The sequence below is a fragment of the Oryzias latipes genome, chromosome 18 (assembly GCF_002234675.1).
Source record: "Oryzias latipes chromosome 18, ASM223467v1".
In the NCBI taxonomy this organism is placed as follows: Eukaryota; Metazoa; Chordata; class Actinopteri; order Beloniformes; family Adrianichthyidae; genus Oryzias; species Oryzias latipes.
In genome coordinates, this window is record NC_019876.2 from 18,017,297 (window position 1) to 18,040,029 (window position 22,733).

Genomic DNA, 22,733 nt, shown 5'->3' on the forward strand with positions numbered 1-22,733 from the left:
CTTTACCAGAGGTTTGAGGCACTAACTTCACTACAGAAAATGTTGCAAAGAAAGCATGAATCACTATGTGGGCATGGTTAAAGTCAGAAAAACAAAGAAATGTTCAAATTGTTGGCTTGGTTTGGTGGTCACTTTACAATTAAAGTTTGTGCCATGTCATGACTGCGTCATCAAAGACTGCTGATTGGCAACAAACATTTATCCATACAACTCTGACAATCAGTAACCTCCAAAAAAGTCTGTTTTGGAGCCCTGAGGGCCCAGAAAAATCATCCCCCAACCTATGCATATCTTGCATATCTTGTTTTTAATATTAACAGACTCATCTATGGTTGATCTGCACTAATCTGCCATGCAAAAAAGGAAGAAAAACTCAGGCAATGAATTATGATCAGTTATTGAAAACATGAGCAAACATAGCTCTGTAATACTGTAAGTATTACAGAATACATTAAGACTGTATACCATAATTAACTGGACTATAAACCAGGTTGGTGAATGCTATTACTTTTATTTAGTAACTTTCATACATTTTTAATTCTAAAAGTTGACATTATCTCAATATAGTAAACAGTCCATTTTCTGCCAAAATGATTGTAAACAAGAGGATAGTTATTTTCATATAATTTGTTTCAAAATAACATTTTAAGGTCTAGATAATTTCTGAGAAACATTTTTATTTTTTGTATCTCTACAAAGCCGATACATTGAAACCATTACTCCCCATTTTTGGGTAGTTTGTTTGTTACCAAGTACTAGAAGTATTTACTCACCCATCCAAATGATCAGAATCAGGTGTCCTTATCACTTGGCCTGGCCACATGTGTATAAAATCAAGCACTCAGTCATGCAGACTGTTTTTATATATATATATATATATATATATATATATATATATATATATATATATATATATATATATATATATATATATATATATATATATATATATATTACACCCTATGGGAATGAGATTAAGCCACCCTCTATTTTGCTCCTTATGTTACTTTTCACACAATTTACAAAAGTATAAACAAAAAGTGTCTGAAATGTCCCTGACTGACAGCCATGTTTAGTAATAAACATACAGTACTGGCTGCTTACTGTAATTATATCCATATTTACGTCATAACATATTATTAGAAAGTGCATGAAGGGGGGTGTTAAAGACTGAGATCATAATGTGTAATAGGCTAGTAAGCGTAAAACTAAAAAAGGAAATCTATGTTTGGTGAGATATTTCTTTGCTGTAACAATGTTTATTGGAATAAATTTTATTGTTGGAAAGCCTTTTTTCCTTTTTGATGCCTTCATTATTTTTAAAATTTTTAACATCTCGTATTTTTTAGTCAAATTGGTGCTTTTGTAACCCTCTTTTCCAATTAAAACCGAAGGTAATTATAAATAACATTTTTTCTGGTAATACATTTTTTAGAAAAACCTTTAAATCTAAATGTATTTTATGTTTAACTATCTTTTAAAAGAATTCCACTCAGAACTGGGATAAAAAGTGATTTTCTTGGACCGATATCGCATCTTCTGCGGGAGTTTTGCATGAATGACAAGAAGAAAAAAAAAACATGGTTGTTGGAAAGGTGTTCCGGTCTGTTGGGGGGAATGAGCCACTGCAGACTGAAAAAAGAAATAACAAAAAAAAAACTCCTCGCCTGTGTTTAGGAACGACCGGATATGAGATACTATCGTCAAAATAAAAGCAAAAACAAATCATATTTGATGGAACAATTTTAAAAGCACTATTGTGGTCGCAAAATGCAAAGAAAGGCTCTCAAAAAAGGCGAGTAAAACCTTTTAAATAAAATTTAAATAAAGTTAAACTCCAAATAATCCTTCTAAGAAACTGTGTTGAATGTTCTGACACACAGTCAATGCCTGAAGGCAGACTATTTTGAAGTGCTCCACCAGGAAGTGTAATTTTCTCTTGTAGCTAGCTTGACGTGGCTGAAAAGAGGGGGAGGTAAATCATTATTTAGGGGGAAGAAAGAAAGAAACAAAGTTGTCGACCGTGCAGAGCACACGGGGAGGGATTTTAATTATCCGGTGGGACTCTTTGTAGCTCAGCGCTGCTCTGCTTGGATGTAAATGTAACGGTGCGGCCGTTTCCTTCACTTCCTTTTTGTGTTTCCAAACTTTTCCGCTACTATTCCGCCGGTCAGGACTCCTGCTTTGTAGACGGGAATGATAAAGGCAGTCGAGCTCGAGCGGATGGACGGACCGACGAAGGAGTCTGGCCAGCGCGGCGTTGGTGGTTTCCCTGGGCTTTCTTAAAAGCGGTAACCCTATTTATTTAAGTTCATTTCGTCCCGAGATGAATGGAAGGAGTCGGCTGAGTCAAGTCTGTGAGCTCAGGCGGATTTATTGTGCCGTCTCACACTGGACCCTCATGAAGCGCTGATAGTCTGCATCCTGCTTCACCTCCCCGCTTTGTGGTTTCAAAAGAAAACCCAAACGGTGAGACACCCCCACTCCACCCTGGATGTCAAGCAACTTTAAAAAAAAATAGTAATTTAGACTAATAAAAGAAGAAAAAGAAGAAGAAACAGACGAGGAGCCACCTGAGGGTCCATGAAGGAATCCCCGTACGACCTATTTAATGTGTTTTAGGATTTTCAAACTCCTCTGAGAGTTGCTCATCCCATCCTATCTGTCTGTTTTTACACATAAATGACTCACAGGACCTACTTTAAAACGTCTTTTATTTATCTTTTCAATATTTATTCTGTCTAGAAAAGTGTTTTTATCAACACTTTGTGATACTTTTTAAAGCCATTTTCTACCTTTAGGACTTAACATTTCAGCTTACTGTCTTTGTTCTGCTGTTTGTACTTGTACAGTTTTTGAGCACAAAGGAAGCTGCAGGAAAGACCAGACTTTTCCCCTGGTTATAACCAAAGGGTTCACCATGGAAAAGCCAATAACAAAGCTATTAGGGAAGTTAAAGCTGACCGATTCAGGCAGTGTCAAATTCAACAGTTCGAAAAAGAAGCACGACGCTGCCAACAATTCCAATAACAGCAACGCAAACGTTGCTAACTCCGGAGGACGTGGAGGCGGCAACGCTCCCAGTTCCACTGCCTCGCCCTCAAGATCCGGCCAGTTCCCACTTGCCCCCGCGACCACAAATGATCCGAGCGTTCCGGCAAGTGGAGGAGGTGGGGGAGGCGGAGGAGGGATGGCGATGGGTCCCTCGCAGCATCTGACCACTCCACCCCCTTCCTCCACTGTACCTCCGGATGGTGAGCAGCTACTTCACCCAACCACCCTTGCACCTCTGAGGCGCCCCGCCTCCCATCAGCGAGCTTCCTGTTACATGGAGGGCATGGACCACCAAATCCGGCCTGATGCTGACCCTCAAGGCCTGTTTGGGTCCAAGGCCTCCGTCAATCAGCGGCGTTACTCCCTGGAGCTCCAGCAACTGGTGAAGCGACAGCAGCTCCTCTCCCAGCCACCTCCTCACTCAGTCCCCGCTTTGTACCAGAACCCCTCGGGGTATGGGTCAGCCCCCAGAGGTGGGCTAGCTGAGCCCAGCTACCTCTCTGATCATGAGAGGCACAAGCGCTTCTCGCTTCAGGAGGCCTTGTTTTACAAACGCATGAGCACAGGCAGTGAATTGTGGGAAAGCAACAGGCCTGCATCCCTCTCTCATCCTCCACAGCGAGTACCAGATATAATGGGAGGGGTTGTAGGAGGAAGCACGTTTTACCCCCCGGGACAAACCCTGAGTCCATGTTCATCATTCAGCCTCCAGGAGTCGGTTCTGGTCAGTCCCAGGTCCAGCTTCGCCTCCAGCACAGCCAGTGGAGGCGGAGGAGGCAGCCCTATGGGCAGCCGCTGCAGCAGCAACAGAACCAGTGGCATAAGCTTAGGTTACGACTCCCGCTACTCCGCATCCGGAGGCCTCCCTCTAATGCAGCCCTCCATGCTCCCAGGAGGCTCCTCGGCTGGTTACGGAGCCCCCGGCCGGGCTGGAGGAACCCCCGTGGAGGCCTGGACTCAGTGCTCGGTCGCTTACGACAGTCGTCACTCCTACCCGCCTGCGGTGGGGAGTCCGGCGGCAGCGTGCTACCAGGGCGGTTGCGAGTGGTGGGACGATCAGCAGGCTGGCATAAGGGCCAAAGAGGCAGGGGTGATGAGAGAGAGGGCCCGCTATTCTGACCTGCCAGGCACCAGGTACCAGGAGGAGCTGACTCGGCTTTTGCTGAGAGACGCCGCGTCGGAAGGTGGCGGAATACCAGACGTCCTGATGCTGAAAGATCAACACCGGACCGCTGTTCCAGCGACAGCAACCCCTCCATGTGGCAGTCAGATCAAACCTCAGGAGGAGCCAGGAGCTGGGGGAGGGAACGCCGAAAACCGACTGGAGTTCTTTGGTGAGACTCATGTTCTTTGGTTTTCTTTCAGAGCCTAAATTGTAGCCGTGTTTTCATTCTGGATTGATGCAGGAGTGCAGAGTCAAACTGTCATTATTGTCTCCCTAACTGGCTGGTGTCAGATCACTGCTTGATCCTTAAATGAAGGGCTTGGATGGACAGATTAATAGCTGAAAGAGCATATGGATGGATAGCTGATGCCGGGGAACCTGCAGAGACATGTAAGGCCATAACAAGCAGAATGAAAGAAAGAAAGAAACGCTTAGGCTTCAAAAAGCTGATCCAGACAAGCAGATGGCTGAAGACACCGAGATGCTGCGTCAGCGCATTTAGTCAACTCTCCAGGTGTGTGTGCGTTTCAGGCTCACATCTGGCCAGCTTACTATAGACGGCCGATGCATGTGGTCATTAAAACCCTGCTGTCAAACAGGAATTATGTGTATAAACACACCTCTGGACTCTTCTGGAGTCCCACTAGATTAGGGCTCTGGCTTTGTTTGTGTTTGTGTGGCGGAGAGACAGTCGGCGTGACTCCAGGCCACGCTGAGGTGGCGTGCTTGTGTGTGTGTGTGTGTGTGGAAAGGCTGGCTTGGCGTGTGCAGGGGCGGTGTGCTGGAGCCTGTTCTCCTGCTCAGGTATGTGTGCCCAGAGGGGACGCTCCCAATGCTGTACTCCTCTCAGTCATGAGGAGAATCGGAAGCTGTGAGGCGTGAAGGCAGACGCTAAAAGGATTCCTCTATCAAAAGCGAAAATAAAAATACGCCGTTTTGTTGGGATTTCATAACCAGTTTGGAAGAGTTGGTGTCAATCAGTGAGATTTTGTATTTGAACTGCAAGGACCAGATTGTTTTTGCAATTCTCCCTCCTTCCTGTGCGTTTGAGCGAAAATGTCATCCTCGTCACAAACTCAGGAAGGCCAACCCCATTTAAAAAAAAAAAGACACCACAGCGAGCAAAAACCTGAAAAAAAGGAAGGTGCCAAAATCTCTCACAGGGCTTAAAAAATACTTCAAATTTGGCCACAGGACCTACGGTTTGTAATTTGGTGATTTACCCATTCTGGGTATTGAAAACTTTAGTTCAAGTGATCTTCATAAAAATCACACACACGCCACCAGCTTAAGTCTACAACCACAACTAAAGTTTCGTTGACCCTTGACCTCAGGAAGAGGCCAGCATCTTTAGCACCTTCTACAAATGTGAACTCCTCAGGGGGATTTTGATTTATCGCCTCCTTACTCCTCGAGTATTAGAAGGTGTAGATTTTGAATGGCGCTTTGTGTGGCGAGCTAGCAAATGTGACTCGCACATTTTTCACCAGAATATTGTCAACGTTTTATACATTAACCGTTTGCCCAAGATGAGCGAAATAATAGCAATGTTACTGGATTAGGAATAGGGGTGGGGTTAACAAAAACCTCAATTGTCAAGGAAATTTAAAAAAATTTCCTTTTGCAGATTTTTCTAAAAATGACATAAACCTATTCAACACATATAATGGTTACTATGGTATTAAAACTAAGAGAAAAGCCACTATATTGAAAAAAAGTGTTCTTTTTTCATGACTTTGTCACGTGCAGCTCTGACCAGGGTGGCATAGGGGAAGAGTGAAGCATCTGAAGCAGCCGCTCAGCCAGTGAGGGTGGGTCAAAAGGGGGGCGGCGAGGGCAGTGCCTGCGGGCTGTACAACGCCGCTCACGGCATTAATTAATATTTTTTATTATCTGTCAGGATTTTAGGGATTGCATTTAAGGTTTTAGTTGTTTCCCAGAAAGCTAATCGTGTAGGAATTTGTGATTTATGTGTCTCCAGGCCACATTTTAAAGAGTTGGGGGGGGGCAAAAAAAAAAGCACTTACACCCTTTAAATAGATCCCAGACAGTGTGACGCTCTGCAGTTTGCTACTTTACATTCAACATGCTGCCTGTAGAACCAAGCAGGAGGGGAGGAAACCGTCCCAAGAATTCTTACGATAGCAGCACTCTTTGATCCGTTTTGACCTGGAAAGTTTTTTCCACTCAAGTTGCCTGAAAATCAGTTGGACCTTTTTGGCTTTGCTGACTGGAAGGAAAACGCAAACGTCGAAAGGCGGCTTAAAAAAAATGTGGCTCATGAGAGGAAACGCTGCTATCATTCCAAATCTCCTCATTGCTCTAAATACGGCTTTGAGCTGCATTTAAACGGCTGCCAACAGTCGGAACCGCTGGAGTTCCCCTTTTATAACCGCAGACACCTGGGTTGGGGAGCAAACAGACGGGCTTGGGGTAGCAGGATTCTTTTTGACTGTGTGAAAATCCCCTAGGTGGTGCGAACGAGAGGATTTACAAGTGTTGACGCTTTGCGTGGAGTTGGATTTCAGGCACATCCTTAAGGAATGTGTCGTAAACAAAGCGCAGGACGAGACGCTGAGCGACGGCTCTGCTAAATGCATGTTTGTTTCCATTGTTTCTTTCCTTTCCTCCCCACAGGAACCTGTGTTAAATGTGGGAAAGGTGTGTATGGGGCGGATAACGCCTGCCAGGCTCAGGAGAACCTCTATCACACCCGCTGCTTCACCTGCGTGTCCTGTGGTCAGTACCCCCTCCCTCTAAACACAATGATGATGCTCTAAAGTATTTGCCCAATGGTGCCCCGCCTTTTCCAAATACCTTTTGTAACCATCAAAAACGTCCTCTCCTGGCCTCCTGCAGGACGCACCCTGAGAAACAAGGACTTCTACAACGTCAACGGCTCTGTGTACTGTAAAGAGGATTACATGGTAAGAGCTGAGGTCAAGGCGCGTTTGGGCACAGACGTATACGTTTGGCAGCCGCTCTCCGTAATTCTCCCTGTTTAATTACAGTTTTCAGGGTTCCAGGCAGCTGCAGAGAAGTGTACTGTGTGTGGCCACCTCATTCTGGAGCAGGTGAGGTCTGCGTCAGGTTGCAGTGCAAACACTTTGCAACACACATTCGGCGCAACCGCAGGCGCACAACATTCCTGCCCTAATCCCCGGTCTTTGGTCATTTTCAGTCACCACCTTAACTGCTTCCCACGTTCTCTTTCCTTCTCAAACATGGAGAAATTCCTTCTCTCAGCCCCTTTGTCGGTTTCCCATGGCGGAGCTTTCCCTGGAGTGTTTGTTTTGGGTTTTTTTGATAAATAAAGAAGTCATTATTACCATATATGAACCACATTGGTCTCAGGATATAAATAGAAGTCTGTTTATCTCAGATCCACAGGATTTAGGACTAAAAAAACGGATTCGACAGATGTTTATCAATCCACAGTTTGCTGTTAAACTCTGTATCTTTATTTAATCTAGCAGCTGGTGGATTATTGTTCAGATTTGTTAAACTCACAAAAAATGTGACACTTCCCCTTAGCTTTACAGTTCTGCAGAGTTCCAGTTCACTGGCTCGCACCTTTATTGTTCTCACATTGTTACCAGTCATGGCAGGCAGCTGTGAGCAGGACAGCTTATCTTCAGGAACTCTGAGAATCCAGAAGAAAAAAAAAGAAACATTTTGATGAGCACTTCCACTAAAAGAAAAGAAGCTGCTAAAAAGTAGACATAGTAGCTTAAAGTCCCACTCCGATCATCTTTAGATTTTTTTGTAAAAGCATTTCCGGTGATCTTTTAATTGTGATTTTGCTGTTTTTAGCAGAAATCAAAAAACCTGTGTCGTTTTCTAGGACATAGTTTCTGCAGAGGAATTCACCTCTGAGTTATGGGGCAGGACTGTTGATGCGGAGTAAGTCCGCCTCCACTTCCCATCACCCATTGTGTGAGCACTCTCCCACTAGCTTCCCTCACACCCCCAACCTAAAATTACAGATACAATAAAAACAGCGAGCAATATTGAAGCTGTCCAGTCGTACACTTTCGATCCAGATGCCAGCTCAGACAAGGAAATCAAAGACTTTCAGAGCAGCCAGCTTGTGGCCCCCCCAGAGGACTTTCTCTGTCAGAGCTACAGGCTTTTTCCAATGACATTTTTTTCGTCTGCTCTTAATTCACAATGATTTGAATAAAGAAATTCTCAGAAAAGCACAAGAATGTGTTTATAAACACCAAAAACAAGATTTTTTTTTTTTTTATCAGAGTGGGTTGTTAAATTATCAGTCGATAAACAGCTTTAAACACAGACTGTGGAAGTATTACAAGTAGACTCCTAGAAATCCTTCCTGTTAGAAAAAGTAAGCTGCAGACTTTATTTAGTGTGTGCATCCTTCATGCACATTTAGTGTTTTGGCTCCTAAAGCTCCTGGTTTAGCTGGAAAAACCTTAATTGCTGGTGTTTCTTCTCAGATCCTGCAGGCTCTGGGGAACTCGTACCATCCCGGCTGCTTCCGCTGTGTGGTGTGCTCCAAGGCTCTGGACGGGGTGCCTTTCACAGTGGACCAGCACAGCAACATATATTGTGTTGCGGACTACAACAAGTGAGATTTATTGTGTGGTTTCAGGATGGCACGTTAGTTCTATTTAGAAAAAGATGGTTTCCACAACAAACAGTGTTCCCGTTTCCATGCAGGACTTTTGCTCCAAAGTGTGCTGCCTGTTTACAACCCATCTTACCTACTGAGGTGAGGAATATTGAGTTTTTGTTTTTTATTTGAAGGAGAACAAGTTTAGTGTTTGATTTGGATAGATCAGCTGTATATATCATCTTTTAACTAAACCAGAGCATTTAACAAGCTCTTTGTTATTACTAGCAATATAAGCTACTGTTATTAGCTCATGTTATCTACTTTTTGTTATTATAAAATTAGTCTGAAAGTTTTTCAGTTTGATGTACACCCAGATGATATGTACATATTCTTAAATTTGTCGACCAAAGCCGATCATTTCTAGAAAAGAAAAACCAAATCTTTTTAATTGCACAGAATTAAATTCATTGAACTACAACAGCTGATTCTTTGCACACACAAAAAGGTTGCAGTTCTCCAAACTTCTGTCAACAAGTCGCCTCACATAGATTTAAGGGGGGGGGGGGGGGGGGGGGGGGGGGTTATTGGCAAATAGTGCAGTCAGATGGCTGACCTCTGACTCGGTTTTGTGTCTCAGGGCAGTGAGGAGATCCTCAGGGTCGTCTCCATGAACAAGGACTACCACTTTGAGTGCTACCACTGCGAGGTGAGTCATCGTCTACAAACACTACAAAGCCGCCCATTTGACCACAAGCTTGTAGATTGCGACTTCAGTTGGAGATGGGTGGTGTTAGCAAGCGACCTCACTTCCTCCGTTTGCTTATCAGTTGTTTCCCCCCCCCCCCCCTTCTTTCCTCAGGAGTGTGGTAAGCAGCTCTCCGATAAGCCCGGCGCGCAGTGCTTCCCTCTGGACTCTCATCTCCTCTGCCACTCCTGTCACATGAGCAGAGTGTGCACCACGCACAACATTCCTTCACACAACACACACTGATCAAACTGTTCCGCTTTCCAAGAAGCTGCTCCTAATATATTAAAGTCTTTGTCGATTTTTTGTTGTATTTTTCCCAAATCAAACTGCTGTCATTTTTGGATCAGTCCCTTGTTGTCAGTAATGCTGCCTGCTGTACTTGTACAATAGTTAAAAAAAAGGGAAAACTACTGCTTCTTTTTTAACCCCAATAAGGCTACTGCTTGCTGTAAAAGATATTTTGTTCTGTGTAAATATTAATATTTTTAGCAAACATTTTGCACTTAAATTGGACTTTATTGTAAGATTTCTTAACAGGCTTCAAGATGGGGTAAACAATGCTGTCATTTCAGTGTCTTTTAATAAATATTATTTGTGCTCAAACGTTCCTTTAGTTATTTTAAGAAATGAAGTCAAGCATTGTGATAAACCAATTTATTAATTTCTTATATTCTTGGTACATTCAGCACTTCTTGGAGGGAAGAAAAACATCAAACTTGTCAACTAAAAATAAAAGAAAAATAGTAAAATCGCAACCGTTACTCTATGAGATCCATTTTCTACTCTACTTTTAGTTTTGGGGGGAGGCGTTTCCAAAAGGAAACCTCAGTGCAGAGGAGGTTAGCTTCTCGCAGCTACTTCAGAATTTCCCGTCCTGTTTGAGAAAACATCAGCCAGCGGTGACACAAACGTTGTTTTTTAACTTAAGTGTTGGACCGTGATGAGGTTTTACTCACCTCCTGCCACAAGGGACGTTTCCCCCTTCCATAAAAAAATACAGTGAACGCTCGCTTTGACTGAGGATTTCTGTTCAATTTGGATGTTGGTATAAAAGTCGTGGTGCTGGAAATGGCAACGCTGAAACAGATCCTTGAAATGATGCGAGGTCATGGTCGACGATCTATTTTGGACTGCTTTTATTACAGGGCAGGAGAGGAAGAAGGAACTGCGGAGCCACAGAACTAAAATTAAGTGGCCTCAGACCAAACCTCGGTGGAACAAAACGGGAAAAACTGCAGGCAGGAAACTACTACCCTCAGCTACTTCAATGGAGAACAATTACCAGCATTACAGACTGAGGAACATGGGTCCACAGAAGAAAGGATTTCACTTAAAAAAATTTGGAAAGGAGCTAGAGGGACCAACATTACCCGATAAATTAAAGATCCTGTCACTTTTTGTGGACATTAAAGAGGCGGGGAAATGACAGAAGTGTGTGGAAGACGATGCTGGCATTACAGCGGACAGATGAAAGCAGAGCAGGGCGTGTTGGAGGCGTCAAATGATTAGAAACCCCTCCCTTTAGAGGCCCCCCATCTTTCTTCAGCGTTTCCTGCAGGTTCCGCCCCCTCAGCGGCGTCTGTCCCTGGGGTTGCTACGACTACGTGACCGGCGTCCACTGCCAGGCCCTGGGGAAGGCCGTCTGGACCGGTGGCTGCTATCCCGGCGCTTTTCGCCCTCTTTGTCTCGGACGCGCTCCCCTTCGGCTGCTCGCTTGGCTGTCCCGGCACTGGCGGCGGCGCTGCCGTCCTTCTCCCGGCTTTTCAGCCTCTCCTTTTTCTCCTCTTCGCGCTTCTTGTCCTCCGCCTCCTCCATCTCCTTGCGCTTTCGCTCGCGCTCCTTCTGCCGCTCTGTGCGATCTAAAAGCCGCTGCGCTGCCTGGTGGGTCAGAGGCAAACACGTCAACATCGATAAGCTTCCACACAACCGTCCTTACAAAGTAAACAGCCGTGGGGGCGTGACTGACCTGCTCCTCAGTCAGGGGGAGCCAGTATATACATGGAGCCGCTTTGGTCTTGAGGAACAAGTCGTCGAGCATTTTAGCTGGAGGTTCATCTGCTTTATCTGCCACGACAGAGACGGCAGTCAAGCACAGACAGGAGGACGAGCAAAAGTTTGCATCCCTATACAACTTATTAATTCATACAGATGCATTTTGAAATTGATATTTGCTTAAAGTGTCTAATGTAAACAAACCTGCATCCCTACAGCACACATGCTGTCTGATATTTTTTTTGCTTCAGAGCAACAAGAAAGGAAATATCTTATATCTTTTGTAAAAACTATACGGTGGAAGAAATAAGTATGTGGTCCCTTTTGGATTTTGTAGGTTTGCCCACCTATACAGAAACAGACAGCCTGTCATCTTAACAGTAGGTTCATTTGAACAGCAAGAAAAAAAAAATTCCAATCCCGAATTTATGTAAATTTATTTTATATATATGCATTTGATCCCCTAGTAACCATTCAGAGTTCTGGTTCACACAGACCAGTTAGACTCTCTAAAACCACCTGTCACCTGAAGTAAATAGTTTGAACTGATCACATGTAGAAAAGACACCTGTCCACAGAATCAGTCCATCAGTCAGACTCCAAACTCTCCAAAGTGGGAAAGTGGATATAAGGGAGAAGCTTGTAGACCTGCACAAGACCAGAACGGACTACAAACCCATCAGCAAGAAGCTGGAGATCTGGTTCCAACTGTTGGTGCCAAAATACAACAACATGACCATCGATCCACCTCCAGGTCTGGGCTCCAAACCAGATCTCACCTGGTTGGTGCTCATGAGAACAGTGAGAAATGGGTCTAAAACAACACGGCAGGAGTTAGTGGAACCACAGTCACCAAGAAAACCATTGGGAATACTTTCTGCTGCTGCATGTTGACCATCTTGTAAAGTCCCCCTGCTTAAGAGGTCACATGTTCAGATCCGCCTGAAGTTTACCAATGAGCACCTTCATGATATTGGCTACGTTCACACTGCAGGGCTTAATGCTCAATTCAGATTTTTTTGAAAAAATCCCATTTTTTTGCAAGGCCGTTCACATTTCTAAGTCAATCCGAACTTCTGTGATCTCCAGAAGAGTACTCAACGGTGAACGACGTCACTCGTTTGCAGAGCCAACGTGAACAATGGATGCCAACAACAGTGTTGTCAACAGTGCAGCTCTTTTTGCATTATTAAATTTATTTTCACGAAGGAGCCAGCACAATTACAATCTTTTCATTTTAAGAAGGCATTGGAGCCAGGATAGTCTGTACTCACTGTAGTGGAATGGGGATGTGTATGTGTTGGGGCCGCGCGTGTGTGTGTGTGTAAGAGACAGGAGAAGAGCGCGTGCAGCGGTAGAGAATGGGGGGTGGGGCAGTGTGGGCGCGCATTCATGTTGTGTGTTACGGAGGAAGGAGAACGGTAATAAAAGGTTTCCCCCAGAATAAATGCTATGGACTCTTTATCAACCCGCTCTGGAGAATCCTGGAGAATCTAAGGGTCAGAACAGGGAGGAGGAGGAGGATCTGCCTTGGGTCCCCCGCGCTTCTGACCACGGTCGGAAAGGGGAGAAAGAAAAATAAAAGTCATCGCGGGAAAGGTTCAACACCACGCTCGGCCATTTAGCTGGAGATATTTTCAAAAATCGCCCGGTTGCGATAAGAGCCCTGGAGTTTGGCCTGAATAGAGCTGTCACCCCAAATATTAATCAAATCGGTGACCTCGCTTCCTTCCACTGACTGGTCTTAGCAGCATCGACCGCCGTGGTTGTTGTTTATGTTTTTGTTCCCGCCTACTTCAACACAGAATGATGACGTTTGTTGCGTATCGATGACGTACGGGTCAGATTCATGTGGCCTGGCCGTTCAGACGTTTGAAAAGATCGGATACGTATCGGATTCAGGACCACATACCCAAGTGGCCTGGGTCGCATTTGAAAAGATCGGATCTGTGTTGTTCAGACTGTCATGGAAAGATCCGATACAGGTCGCATAGGGGCAAAAAAAAATCGGAATTGGGTCATTTGCAGTGTGAACATAGCCTTAGAGAGGGATGGGGAGATGGTGCTGTGGTCAGAGGAGACCAAAGTTTTTCCTGCACAGCGCTACTTCACCGTGTTGATGGAAGGAGTCATGTACCGTCTAATGCTGAGTGAGAACCTCCTTCCAGGAGGCTTCAAATGGATCCTGAACGGGTCTTCCAACAGAATAAAAATCCAAATCAAACAACTACGGCAACCGAGGAATGGCAGGAAAAGCAAACAGTATCAAGGTGGTGGAGTGGTCCAGCCGGTCTCTGAACCTCAATCCTACACAAAACCTATAGAGCGAGCTGAAGCTCAGAGTTGCTGAGCAACAACCACCAAACCTGGACGATTTAGACGTCATTTGTAAAGGAGAGCAGAATTCCTCCTGAAATGTGCAGAAACCTCATCAATTACAAGAAAGCTCTGACCTCTGCTTGATAACTTTTGCCACAAAATACTAAGTCTTTCCAGCAAGAGGGATACAATATTTATTTTCCTCAATGACATAAATGCAAATAAATCTATATTAACTGTTTAAAGTTGACTTCTTTGTTTTCTTTCTCTCACTGTTCAAATGAAACTATCATTCCTTTTTAAGTGGGCAGACCTACAAAATCAGCAAGCATTATTTCCTCCACTGTAGCTGTTAAAAGTCAGAAATCTAAAACTCTCTATCACAAGAATAAACTGATTCCACAGTAGAGGACGTCCTTGGCTCCTCATTGTATTATTTTTGTGTTACTTTGTGTGTTTGTAAGCACAGTCACATTCATACCCTTCTTCTCAGACTTCCTCTCTTTGCTCTTGGCTCTTTCTCTTCTCCTCCTTTCTCTATCTCGGGATCTCGATCGTCTCCCCTCCTCGCCTGGTCTTGCAAATTCCCGGATTTTGTCGCGGTCCCATTCCCGCTCGCCTCGCGCCCTTTCCCGGCGCTCCATCTCCCTCTGCCGCTCCGCCCAGATATCCCGCACCCCTCGGTCCCGCTCGCGCTCCCGCTCTTTGTCCCTGTCACGCTCCCTGGCGTGCTCGGGCATCAGGGGCGGCGGCTTGGTCGGAGGTGCAACCGGCTGGATGACGGGCTCCTCCACCTTTTCTGGCTTCACAACACCTTTGTGAAAGTCCAGCTGCAGACCAACAAAATAAAAGTCACAAATGTTTTTCTTTTATCAAAACAAACAGGAAGAAACAGCACCAATAATTCCTGAGATTAAGTATTTTTCTATTTTTAGGAAATAAAACTAAAAGTTCCTCTGAATAACATTAAACACGATGGTGTTATAATTGATCTTTATCACACTTTCAATGTCCATATTTTTATTATTTCACTCTTAGATGCAAAAGAATAATTAGTTCATTAACGTTTACTATTTTTTAACTTGCAATGTCTTCACTAAAAAATGTTTCAAATAGATCAGGACTTTATTTAAAAATAAAAAAGAACCATTTTTTTTTCATTTAGAAATAAAATCTTTTTTCCCATTTTGTAAGTACTTTTGGATATGTGTTTGTTACCTCGTCCTGCTCACAGAAGTCCACCCGAAGGACCTTGGGGTTACTTGGAGGCCACTTGACCCCATGTAGCGCCTCTCTGGTTGCGACTGCCTCTTCGGTTGCAGAGTACTGCAAGAACGAGATCAAAGTTAGAAATCTGGAAAAACAAACAACAACTTGGAGATGACATTTTTTTGACAATGTTGCAAATCTTTTTTTTTTTTTTTTAACATATTAATCACTGAGAACATCAAAAAGCCTGAGCAAGCAGAAAAACAACCCATTCTTGTCCATTTATCTAAAAAAAAAATCCTGTTAAAAATGTTAATAAACAATAGATTTATCATTGACAAACACCAAATGCTCCTTAGTTACAATCTTCTGCGTCCACATAAATGTAAAAAGTTTCTGGGATTATTTACTGTGACATAGCAGTGAGACTTTATCTTGTCAATCCAGAAGCCCTCTTCCACCATGGTGCCTGTCCGGTTCAGCAGCTCTTTCAGCTGGAGCAGGGTGAAGGGTCGAACCTCAAAGATAAGAAAGGACAACCATAAACTAAACGCAGAAGAATGTAGAACTAGGCAAAAAAAAAAACAACACTCTGGAAGGCAAAGAAAAACAAACGAATAATTAAAATTGTATTGAAATTAGACGATGAGGTGAGAAGAATGAATGATTTTCACTCTTTATATTCAGTCAGTAGGATATTGTAAGGTTGAACAGCCAGGATGCATTTCACCCTGACATGGAATTTAGCAGAACTTCAAAAAAAATCAACATAATTTTAGAGACATTACAGATCCCCACATGTAAAAAAACTGTTGTTCACAAACACTTAAAAACTTATAAAAAAAAATTATCCTTTAGTGCCCCCTACAGGACAAAAGCTTCCTGACGTCTCACTGGCACACGGTCAGGCGTTCCCAGGAATGTTCCCATCAGGTTTTTTTTTGGTCCCAATCCGATTTTGAGTGTCCGACAATACCAAGTCTAGATTTGATACGTTTGTAAAAAGGTTTTAAAAAGAAGCAAATGGAATGAACAGATCACAGTTTTGCATGACTTTTTACCCTTTTTTAACCTTCATTTATCATTTAACAATTAAACGCACTTCTGTGATATACTTTGAAGAATCAAGTGAAAATAGTACAACTATCAACTTAAAGAATAGTTAATTATTAACTTGAAAAATAGGTGATACTTAGTGACTGTAACTTTTGATCATTTGTGATTAACATCTTAAAAAATCTATTTAATGGTGAGTTTCTTTTAAAATTGTAGTTTAAGCATGATTATGATGATGAGCATTCATGACTACCACATATCCATGTAATCTTCTATTTGTTTTGTTTTTGACAGATTATCGTTATTTCAAATCCCTTTTTCCTGGAGCCTGAACTTTGTAGACGGTCCCTTGGCAGCTGTCTCACTGCCGTCTCTGTCGGCAGCACAGAGAGAGCTATTCTCATTAAAAACAAAAGTCTTTTTTCTGGTAAAATGACTTTTTTGGGTAGTCGTTTGCGTTTAGAAAAAACCATTAATTGTGCTTGCTGTTAGTTTGAAATGTTTAAAAGATTTATTGAACCCAGAGGTTCAGCACTGATTCGAGCTTCTGCTGCGCTTTACAACAATAAAATGTCCTGATCTGTTCATGATATGCAGACTTTAAATGGAGTATTTATCTGTAATAATAAAGCATTGATCATAATAAAAAGAACAAAATAAATATCCAATCCCTGATCGTACCCAATTTCCAAGCATGTCATCGCATCGGGACATCCCTAGTTATTAAACATTTTCTTTCCACAAATGTTTCTGAACTTACTAAGTTTGTGACATGGACGATGTTTGACACTTTCCCTCGAGGAGGTGAGGGTTGCTTCGCTGTGCGAACAGGATCGTCGATTGTCACAGAGACGCCAGACTTCTGCTGACTAATGGAACGGCGCACCAGATTATCGCTAGGAGTAACTGACAGAAATAGGAGAAGGGAAGTCAGCAGATAAAAGCAATTAGAGATGAAGATAAACCTGCAGAGTTTCTAATCATAACAAGAAAGTAAAAGCCAGAGAGCATCTGAGCCTTCCAGCTGACCTTTTTTCGTTTCTTCTTCGAGGTTCACAGATATCAGAGTTTCTGCCGCTTCCTCAGAATGACTGTTTTCTCTCGTCTCTCTGGAAGGTCTGCGTTGGATTTCCCTCTCTTTTTTCTCCACCTCTTCCTCTTCCTCATTTGTCTGTCCGTTTTCCTGTTGGTCATTTGGTATAACCTTGAGGGGGAAAGAGGACATTTCAATCAGACTAAAATGATAACAAAAGCTTTTATTTTGTATTACAATTTGTACCTGTGGCGCCGACAATGCTTCCACTCACCTGTGTAACCGTGCGGCGGATCTTGAGGCCGTTGTCTGGGTCACCTCGGCTCGTGTCCACATTTTCCTCATCCCCTGATAACTGCAGCTCATCTGGGTGAAGATCCACAACTACATCTTGATTCACTTTAATGTCAGGAATCAGAGACTGAAAGAGAAACAAAATGAAAAAAAAAACAGGATTAAAGTTATATCTTCATAATTTTCCAAGAATAAGCAACAATTTTTGTAATTCAAAAATACATTAGAATATAGGGAATCAAAAATCTAACTACTTTTGTTTTAATTAAGGCATATAACTGTTTATTACTGGTGTGTTATAACCAGACATGGATATCATTTGGATATCATCTTCAGTTACTAATTCTCTTCCAGACTACAATAAAACAACTAAACACAGCTTGTCTTCTGTACATTAGAAATAAGATATACAGTTTAATGCCTTGATGTAGTGATGAGACAAAAGAATTGACAGTAGCTCCTCCCACACGCGTCGGGAGCGTTAAGGTCATTAACACAGTTTTGGATGAGGGTCGAGCAGCGCATTTGCTGCGCATCTAAATAGAGGGAGAGGACACAAATTTGATGCGCAAATCGCATTCGATGTGAACGTAGCGTGAAACACAATCTTCCCTGTGTGGTGTCAGTAGGGGTGTGATGAAAACTGCATCACCGCGGTGATGACCTCATCACTACACGTTGTTTTTTTTTTCTTGTTTTTAAGTTCTGCATATGGTGCGTGATTGGAACTATAATAAACACATTCATCTTTGCTGATAATTTACTTTTTCTGCTGGTTCATCACCGCGGTGATCAAAAATCCCACACGTCACACCTCTAGGCGTCAGTACCTTCAGAGAGTCGGTGGTTATGCTGATTGATGGTTTCTTCGCTGTGACAGCCGTGCTGGAGCCCCACCGCCTCTTCCTCCCTGCTGCACCCCCTGTGTCAGAATCTCCTGCACCTCCTTCTGCGTTTGCTGGGGATGACTTGCTGCCTGTAGGAGCAGATAAAGAAACTTCATCCTAAGAAAATGTAGTGTTACACACTTTAGTAAGAGGAATGAAATAACTTTAATCTCAAAGCCAAATTACATACAGTTGATTAAAATGTTTGGCAAAACGGACAATAAAGATATTCAAGCTCAAAAAAATATAAATGTAGTTCCAACTGAAAACTTTTTTTCCCTACTTTTTATTTTTGAACTCACTTGGATTAGTTTTTAGGGTCAATCTAGTTTCCTGGGCTCTTTTGTTTTCTTTTTAACATGCAGATGCATCCAGCCAAGTAATAAAAAAATGAACCTGCTGCGGTGTTCTATAATTTAAATCCAGAAACCATTATGACCTCCACCAGGACTGCAAACTCAGACCCACATGCAGCTCCAGCAGAAGAACTTCTGCTTCAACGCATTTCACAGACACGTTCTGATCATACGAACTCTCCTTACTAAGATACAGAAGCAACAGTCCTAGAGAATCGTGTATTTGTTTGCAACAGCTGCATAATCTACGGCAGGAAATTTCATTCAGAATGTTTTCAAGATGACTGCAGATGTTCACAGGAAATTTTCTCCAATGTCAGAGCGGGAAAGATCCAGGGGTTCTGACCCTGAGCATGTTCAGTTTATGACTGCTCTGTGTTGGACACATTCAAAAGGCCTGAAGATTTAATGGCATCGCCTTCCATTTAGTGATTTTCATACACAATCTTTTTATTTTGTGAAGAACTGAAAAACATCCCAACACTTCTAGTTGCCTCCTCTGTATATTCTGGGTTCTTCCTGATGCTCGGTGTGCCAGTGTTACTTACTGGACAGGGATATCTTGCGAGCAGCAAAAGCCTTCGGAGTGTTGCCCTGAAAAAAGAAGAGACAGAAAGAACATACAAAAACCCCAGGGGTGTGGGGACAAGATGAGAACCAAAAGACCGGATCCAAACAGGCAACAACAGAGAGGACGTAAAACTGGAATAGCTGAGGGGACATGGGAATGGGGGGGGTGGGAGCTGGAGCAACAAAAGTTTGGAGTCTACAAACTAGATTATTAAGTCTAAAAACACAGTTTTAGTTTCCCACCTCTACTCCAATTTGTTTAATAGCATTTTCTTTGTGTACAAAGGCTAATACACTTTCTACATTCCAACAAAGAATGTAGGAGACTGTGTTTTACTTTCTATGACAAAAAGTGTATCAATATCTTTACGTTTATTGTATGTAATCCTAAAAGAATTCCGGATTTTGACAGTGGTGCAGCCGTGATGTTGGTAAAAGAAAATAATTAATCATGGGAATTGACTTCAATAAGTCAAAAAGTAAATCATTTTATAGATAATTCGAGAAGAGGTGGAGAACTTTATGCTAAAGCTATAAATTATCTGCCCATTAAAAAAAGAAAATCGCTTTTAGGGTTTTATTATTAATATTCCTTAAAAATTTCTCATGGAAAAAAAAAATCCCCCCAAAAATATCCACAGTATATTTTCTAATGAAAGGTAAACACTTATAGTTCAATATTAAAAAGTATTAAGCTGAAAAAAATGGCAGCTCAAAGTTCTGACCAAATCTCAATTAACACTTCACACCTATAAAAAATTGATCCTTTCTTTTACATTATTAAGCATTTTAAATTGAGAAACAATAACAATTAATTTCCTGGTACCATTGAACACCTGATTCCTTACTGGTTTGACTATGGCCCAGCCGCGCGACAGTGTGTACTGTATCTAGGCAACAAGGATCCAATCAGAGGAGGCAGAGGTTTGAGGGCGGGGCTGGATTTGAATGTGTAGATAAACCACCAGGCAGGAACTTATCAGCAGATGGGAGTTTTTTTCTTGAGCGGGGCAGGTAGGACTTTTCTTGGCGTAATGCTGACAACAGAACCAGATTGAAGTCTTTAGCGTCACTTGTTGGATTCTGGTGTGGGCGGGGGGGAATGGCGTTTACGTTGTTAGAGTCCATGATATGTGATGTATCCTTTTGTGGGTTAAAGGAGGAGGGGGATGATGTGAAGCTTGATGCAACATTTGTCCATATTCCTGCATTTATTTAGAGTCCTTAATGTCTTTCAGACACTTCCAAAAACGACGTGCCCAGATGAAAACTGTCCAAAGGATTTTACAGCTCAACGATCCAAAGGGCAACATGTTGGGTCTTTAAAAACGCCTTAGCTTGAGTTTCCAGTTCAAAAAGGACAGAGAAAAGACGTTGTATTGTCCCAAAGAATACAAACTATTCCTTGAAGGTGGCAAAAATTAGGCTGCTTAAGTCAATGTTGACGATAGTCTCTCTGTTAAATCTTGCATGATGTTGATGTTGTAGGTGCAAAAAAAAACACCAAAAACATTTATAACAGACAGCAAAAACAACTGAAGTAGTCCGGATTAAGGGAAAAATCAAACTGAGGTATCAGCAACCCGTTATTTGAACATGGAGGTTTTGCAGTCTCCTGTGCAAAATGTCATTCTGAAGTCTGTCCGGATTGCATGCCTAGTCCATTCTGTTTGAATTGCATTTGACTGGTTTGTCAATGCAGAGAATGGCTGCATCTTATAATTTTAATAATCCAGTTGTTCCACGCTGACAGTAAAGTCTAGTATCTTTCTTGTTCACATGTGCAGCTCTGAATCACATGCGTGTCCATGAAAACAGTCCAATCCTTATCAGGAGCCAGCTGCTTCCTTCAGCTCTTGCTCTGCACTGTACTTCTAGAACAGAAGTTTGTGATTATTTACAGGTAGTGCAGTGGTCCTCCTTTCAAAGTCTTTCCTTCACTGCTCAAGCAGAGGGCAGCAGGGAATTACAGAAACAACTGGAGCTGAAGGTGGTCTTTGTCTGAATCTGATCCTCAGAGTGTGGATGAGAGGCAGAAACCAGGAGGCACACTTTTCATTTAACCCCTTCGCTTATCACCACACAGTGCAGGTGAGTCCAGCTTGGTTTAGAACAGAAGACCGGCTTCAGATTCCTGCAGGTAGGTTACCATGACAACTGTGAACTGCTGTAGTTGCCATGGTTTCCTCAGCTGCTAGTGGCCATGTGTTGGCAGCTCCAGTTCTTGCTACCTCAGCATTTGTCAAGGGAGGATAAAAACAGGAGCCATTGCAGCGCAGGCTCGCCCAGTGCCATAGGGGGGAAGGCTCCAGACTCTGGACTTAAGTCAGGTACCAGCGAAACTGGGACAGGACTTGTAGGAGGAGTAGGAGGAGTGGAAGAGGTGTTGGTGGTGGTGTTGGTGGTAGTAGTACGCAGCAGATACCAATAGGGGCAATGGAAGAGGCATGGGCACCTTCATAACAAAGCAATCAATGGGGTTTTAAACAGCAATCACACCAAATATATATATAGTGACAGAGAAGCGTTCATTATGGGTATTCAAAAGATGGAAAGTAAGGGGGACCAGGGGTAAAGATACAGCAAGGCGGAAAAATAAGTCAGAGAGGAGGAATGAAAGGTATAACAAGATAGTAAACGAACAAAAATCAAACATAAAAGGAAACAGCAGAGATAAGCCCTGATGACTCTCTACATACAGGCATGGTCCATTATAGCCTGATAACTATACAAATTCAGCAGGCAAATATAGGTTTTCTAATTAAGAAAAACGTTTACTGTAGCTGAAGCTTGGCTACATTTGAACAATAATGTCAAACAGCAGCTTTCTAATTATATTTTACAAGCTATTTCGAGCATAATTGGATTTTTTATGTAACAACCATTGACTGTTTATGAGAACTGGACATAGCGAGTGTGGCGACACCATTAAAGATGGCTTACTTCCGGTTTCAACTAAGTCAGATCAACTCAGTCACCATTTTTTCGCAATACGGACGAAGTCAGTTAGGAGTGTTTGGTCAAAATTGGTCTGAGTGAACACTGACTCAGGAAGTCTGATTGGTGAGTTAATAACGTGAAGAAAAACCCATATTAGGAAGAACATCTTTAAAAAAGCAGCAGAGCAAGAAAAATTATTTGGAAAAATATAATGACTGAGTAAAAGCTGTTCATTTCTCTGTAGAAGTATATGGGATGTTGGCTTCTTGGAACCAATGGGTACTTCCTGTTTGAAACACCAGGGGGAAGAGTCACTCAGTCTAGTTCTCATATATAGTCAGTGGTAACAACATACAACTATGGTCAGTGGCTAACAATGCAGGGGCTAACTACAACAATGATGTTTGAGGAGTCTTAACCAGAGCTCCTGATATGAAGTTTAAACCCCTAAAGCAGCAGCACTCTCTGCAGGCCCCACAAGTGACTGACTATGTATGAAAGATCATCTGAACTTCTATTTACCCAACTCCA

At 42.7% G+C, this 22,733-nt stretch overlaps 2 protein-coding genes across 4 annotated transcripts in view; one reads left to right on the top strand and one right to left on the bottom strand.

Moving 5' to 3' along the window:
• Nucleotides 1-1,944: 1,944 nt before the first annotated feature.
• Nucleotides 1,945-10,145, top strand: ajuba (ajuba LIM protein). 3 transcript variants are annotated; one of them, XM_023965766.1, is made up of 9 exons: nt 1,945-2,597; nt 2,853-4,388; nt 6,857-6,958; nt 7,079-7,146; nt 7,231-7,293; nt 8,680-8,810; nt 8,903-8,954; nt 9,436-9,504; nt 9,658-10,145. In XM_023965766.1, the coding sequence occupies exons 2-9, from the start codon at nt 2,921-2,923 to the stop codon at nt 9,787-9,789; spliced, it is 2,085 nt and encodes a 694-aa protein (XP_023821534.1). In that variant the 5' UTR covers nt 1,945-2,597; nt 2,853-2,920; the 3' UTR covers nt 9,790-10,145. The 3 variants fall into 3 exon arrangements, with proteins under 3 accessions (XP_023821534.1, XP_023821535.1, NP_001188446.1); XM_023965767.1 differs by having other exon boundaries at nt 1,945-2,469; NM_001201517.1 differs by lacking the exon at nt 1,945-2,597 and having other exon boundaries at nt 2,921-4,388; nt 9,658-9,789.
• Nucleotides 10,146-10,185: 40 nt separating this feature from the next.
• Nucleotides 10,186-22,733, bottom strand: part of LOC101170959 (apoptotic chromatin condensation inducer in the nucleus) — a 28,832-nt gene continuing 16,284 nt past the window's right edge. The window contains exons 8-17 of the mRNA XM_004079912.4: nt 19,241-19,286; nt 18,280-18,425; nt 17,430-17,576; nt 17,152-17,326; nt 16,883-17,028; nt 15,477-15,584; nt 15,076-15,183; nt 14,339-14,687; nt 11,513-11,610; nt 10,186-11,424 (exon numbers count right to left, since the gene is read on the bottom strand). Of these exons, the coding sequence (XP_004079960.1) occupies nt 11,116-11,424; nt 11,513-11,610; nt 14,339-14,687; nt 15,076-15,183; nt 15,477-15,584; nt 16,883-17,028; nt 17,152-17,326; nt 17,430-17,576; nt 18,280-18,425; nt 19,241-19,286 (1,632 nt within the window). The 3' untranslated portion in view covers nt 10,186-11,115. The remainder of the gene's footprint in view (nt 11,425-11,512; nt 11,611-14,338; nt 14,688-15,075; nt 15,184-15,476; nt 15,585-16,882; nt 17,029-17,151; nt 17,327-17,429; nt 17,577-18,279; nt 18,426-19,240; nt 19,287-22,733) is intronic.

Excerpts from the sequence above, each read along its gene's own strand:
- ajuba (XM_023965766.1), top strand. The coding sequence starts at position 2,921 with ATGGAAAAGCCAATAACAAAGCTATTAGGGAAGTTAAAGCTGACCGAT. Across the intron at positions 6,959-7,078 it reads CTTCACCTGCGTGTCCTGTG|GACGCACCCTGAGAAACAAG; the intron begins GTCAGTACCCCC and ends GGCCTCCTGCAG. Across the intron at positions 8,811-8,902 it reads TGTGTTGCGGACTACAACAA|GACTTTTGCTCCAAAGTGTG; the intron begins GTGAGATTTATT and ends GTTTCCATGCAG.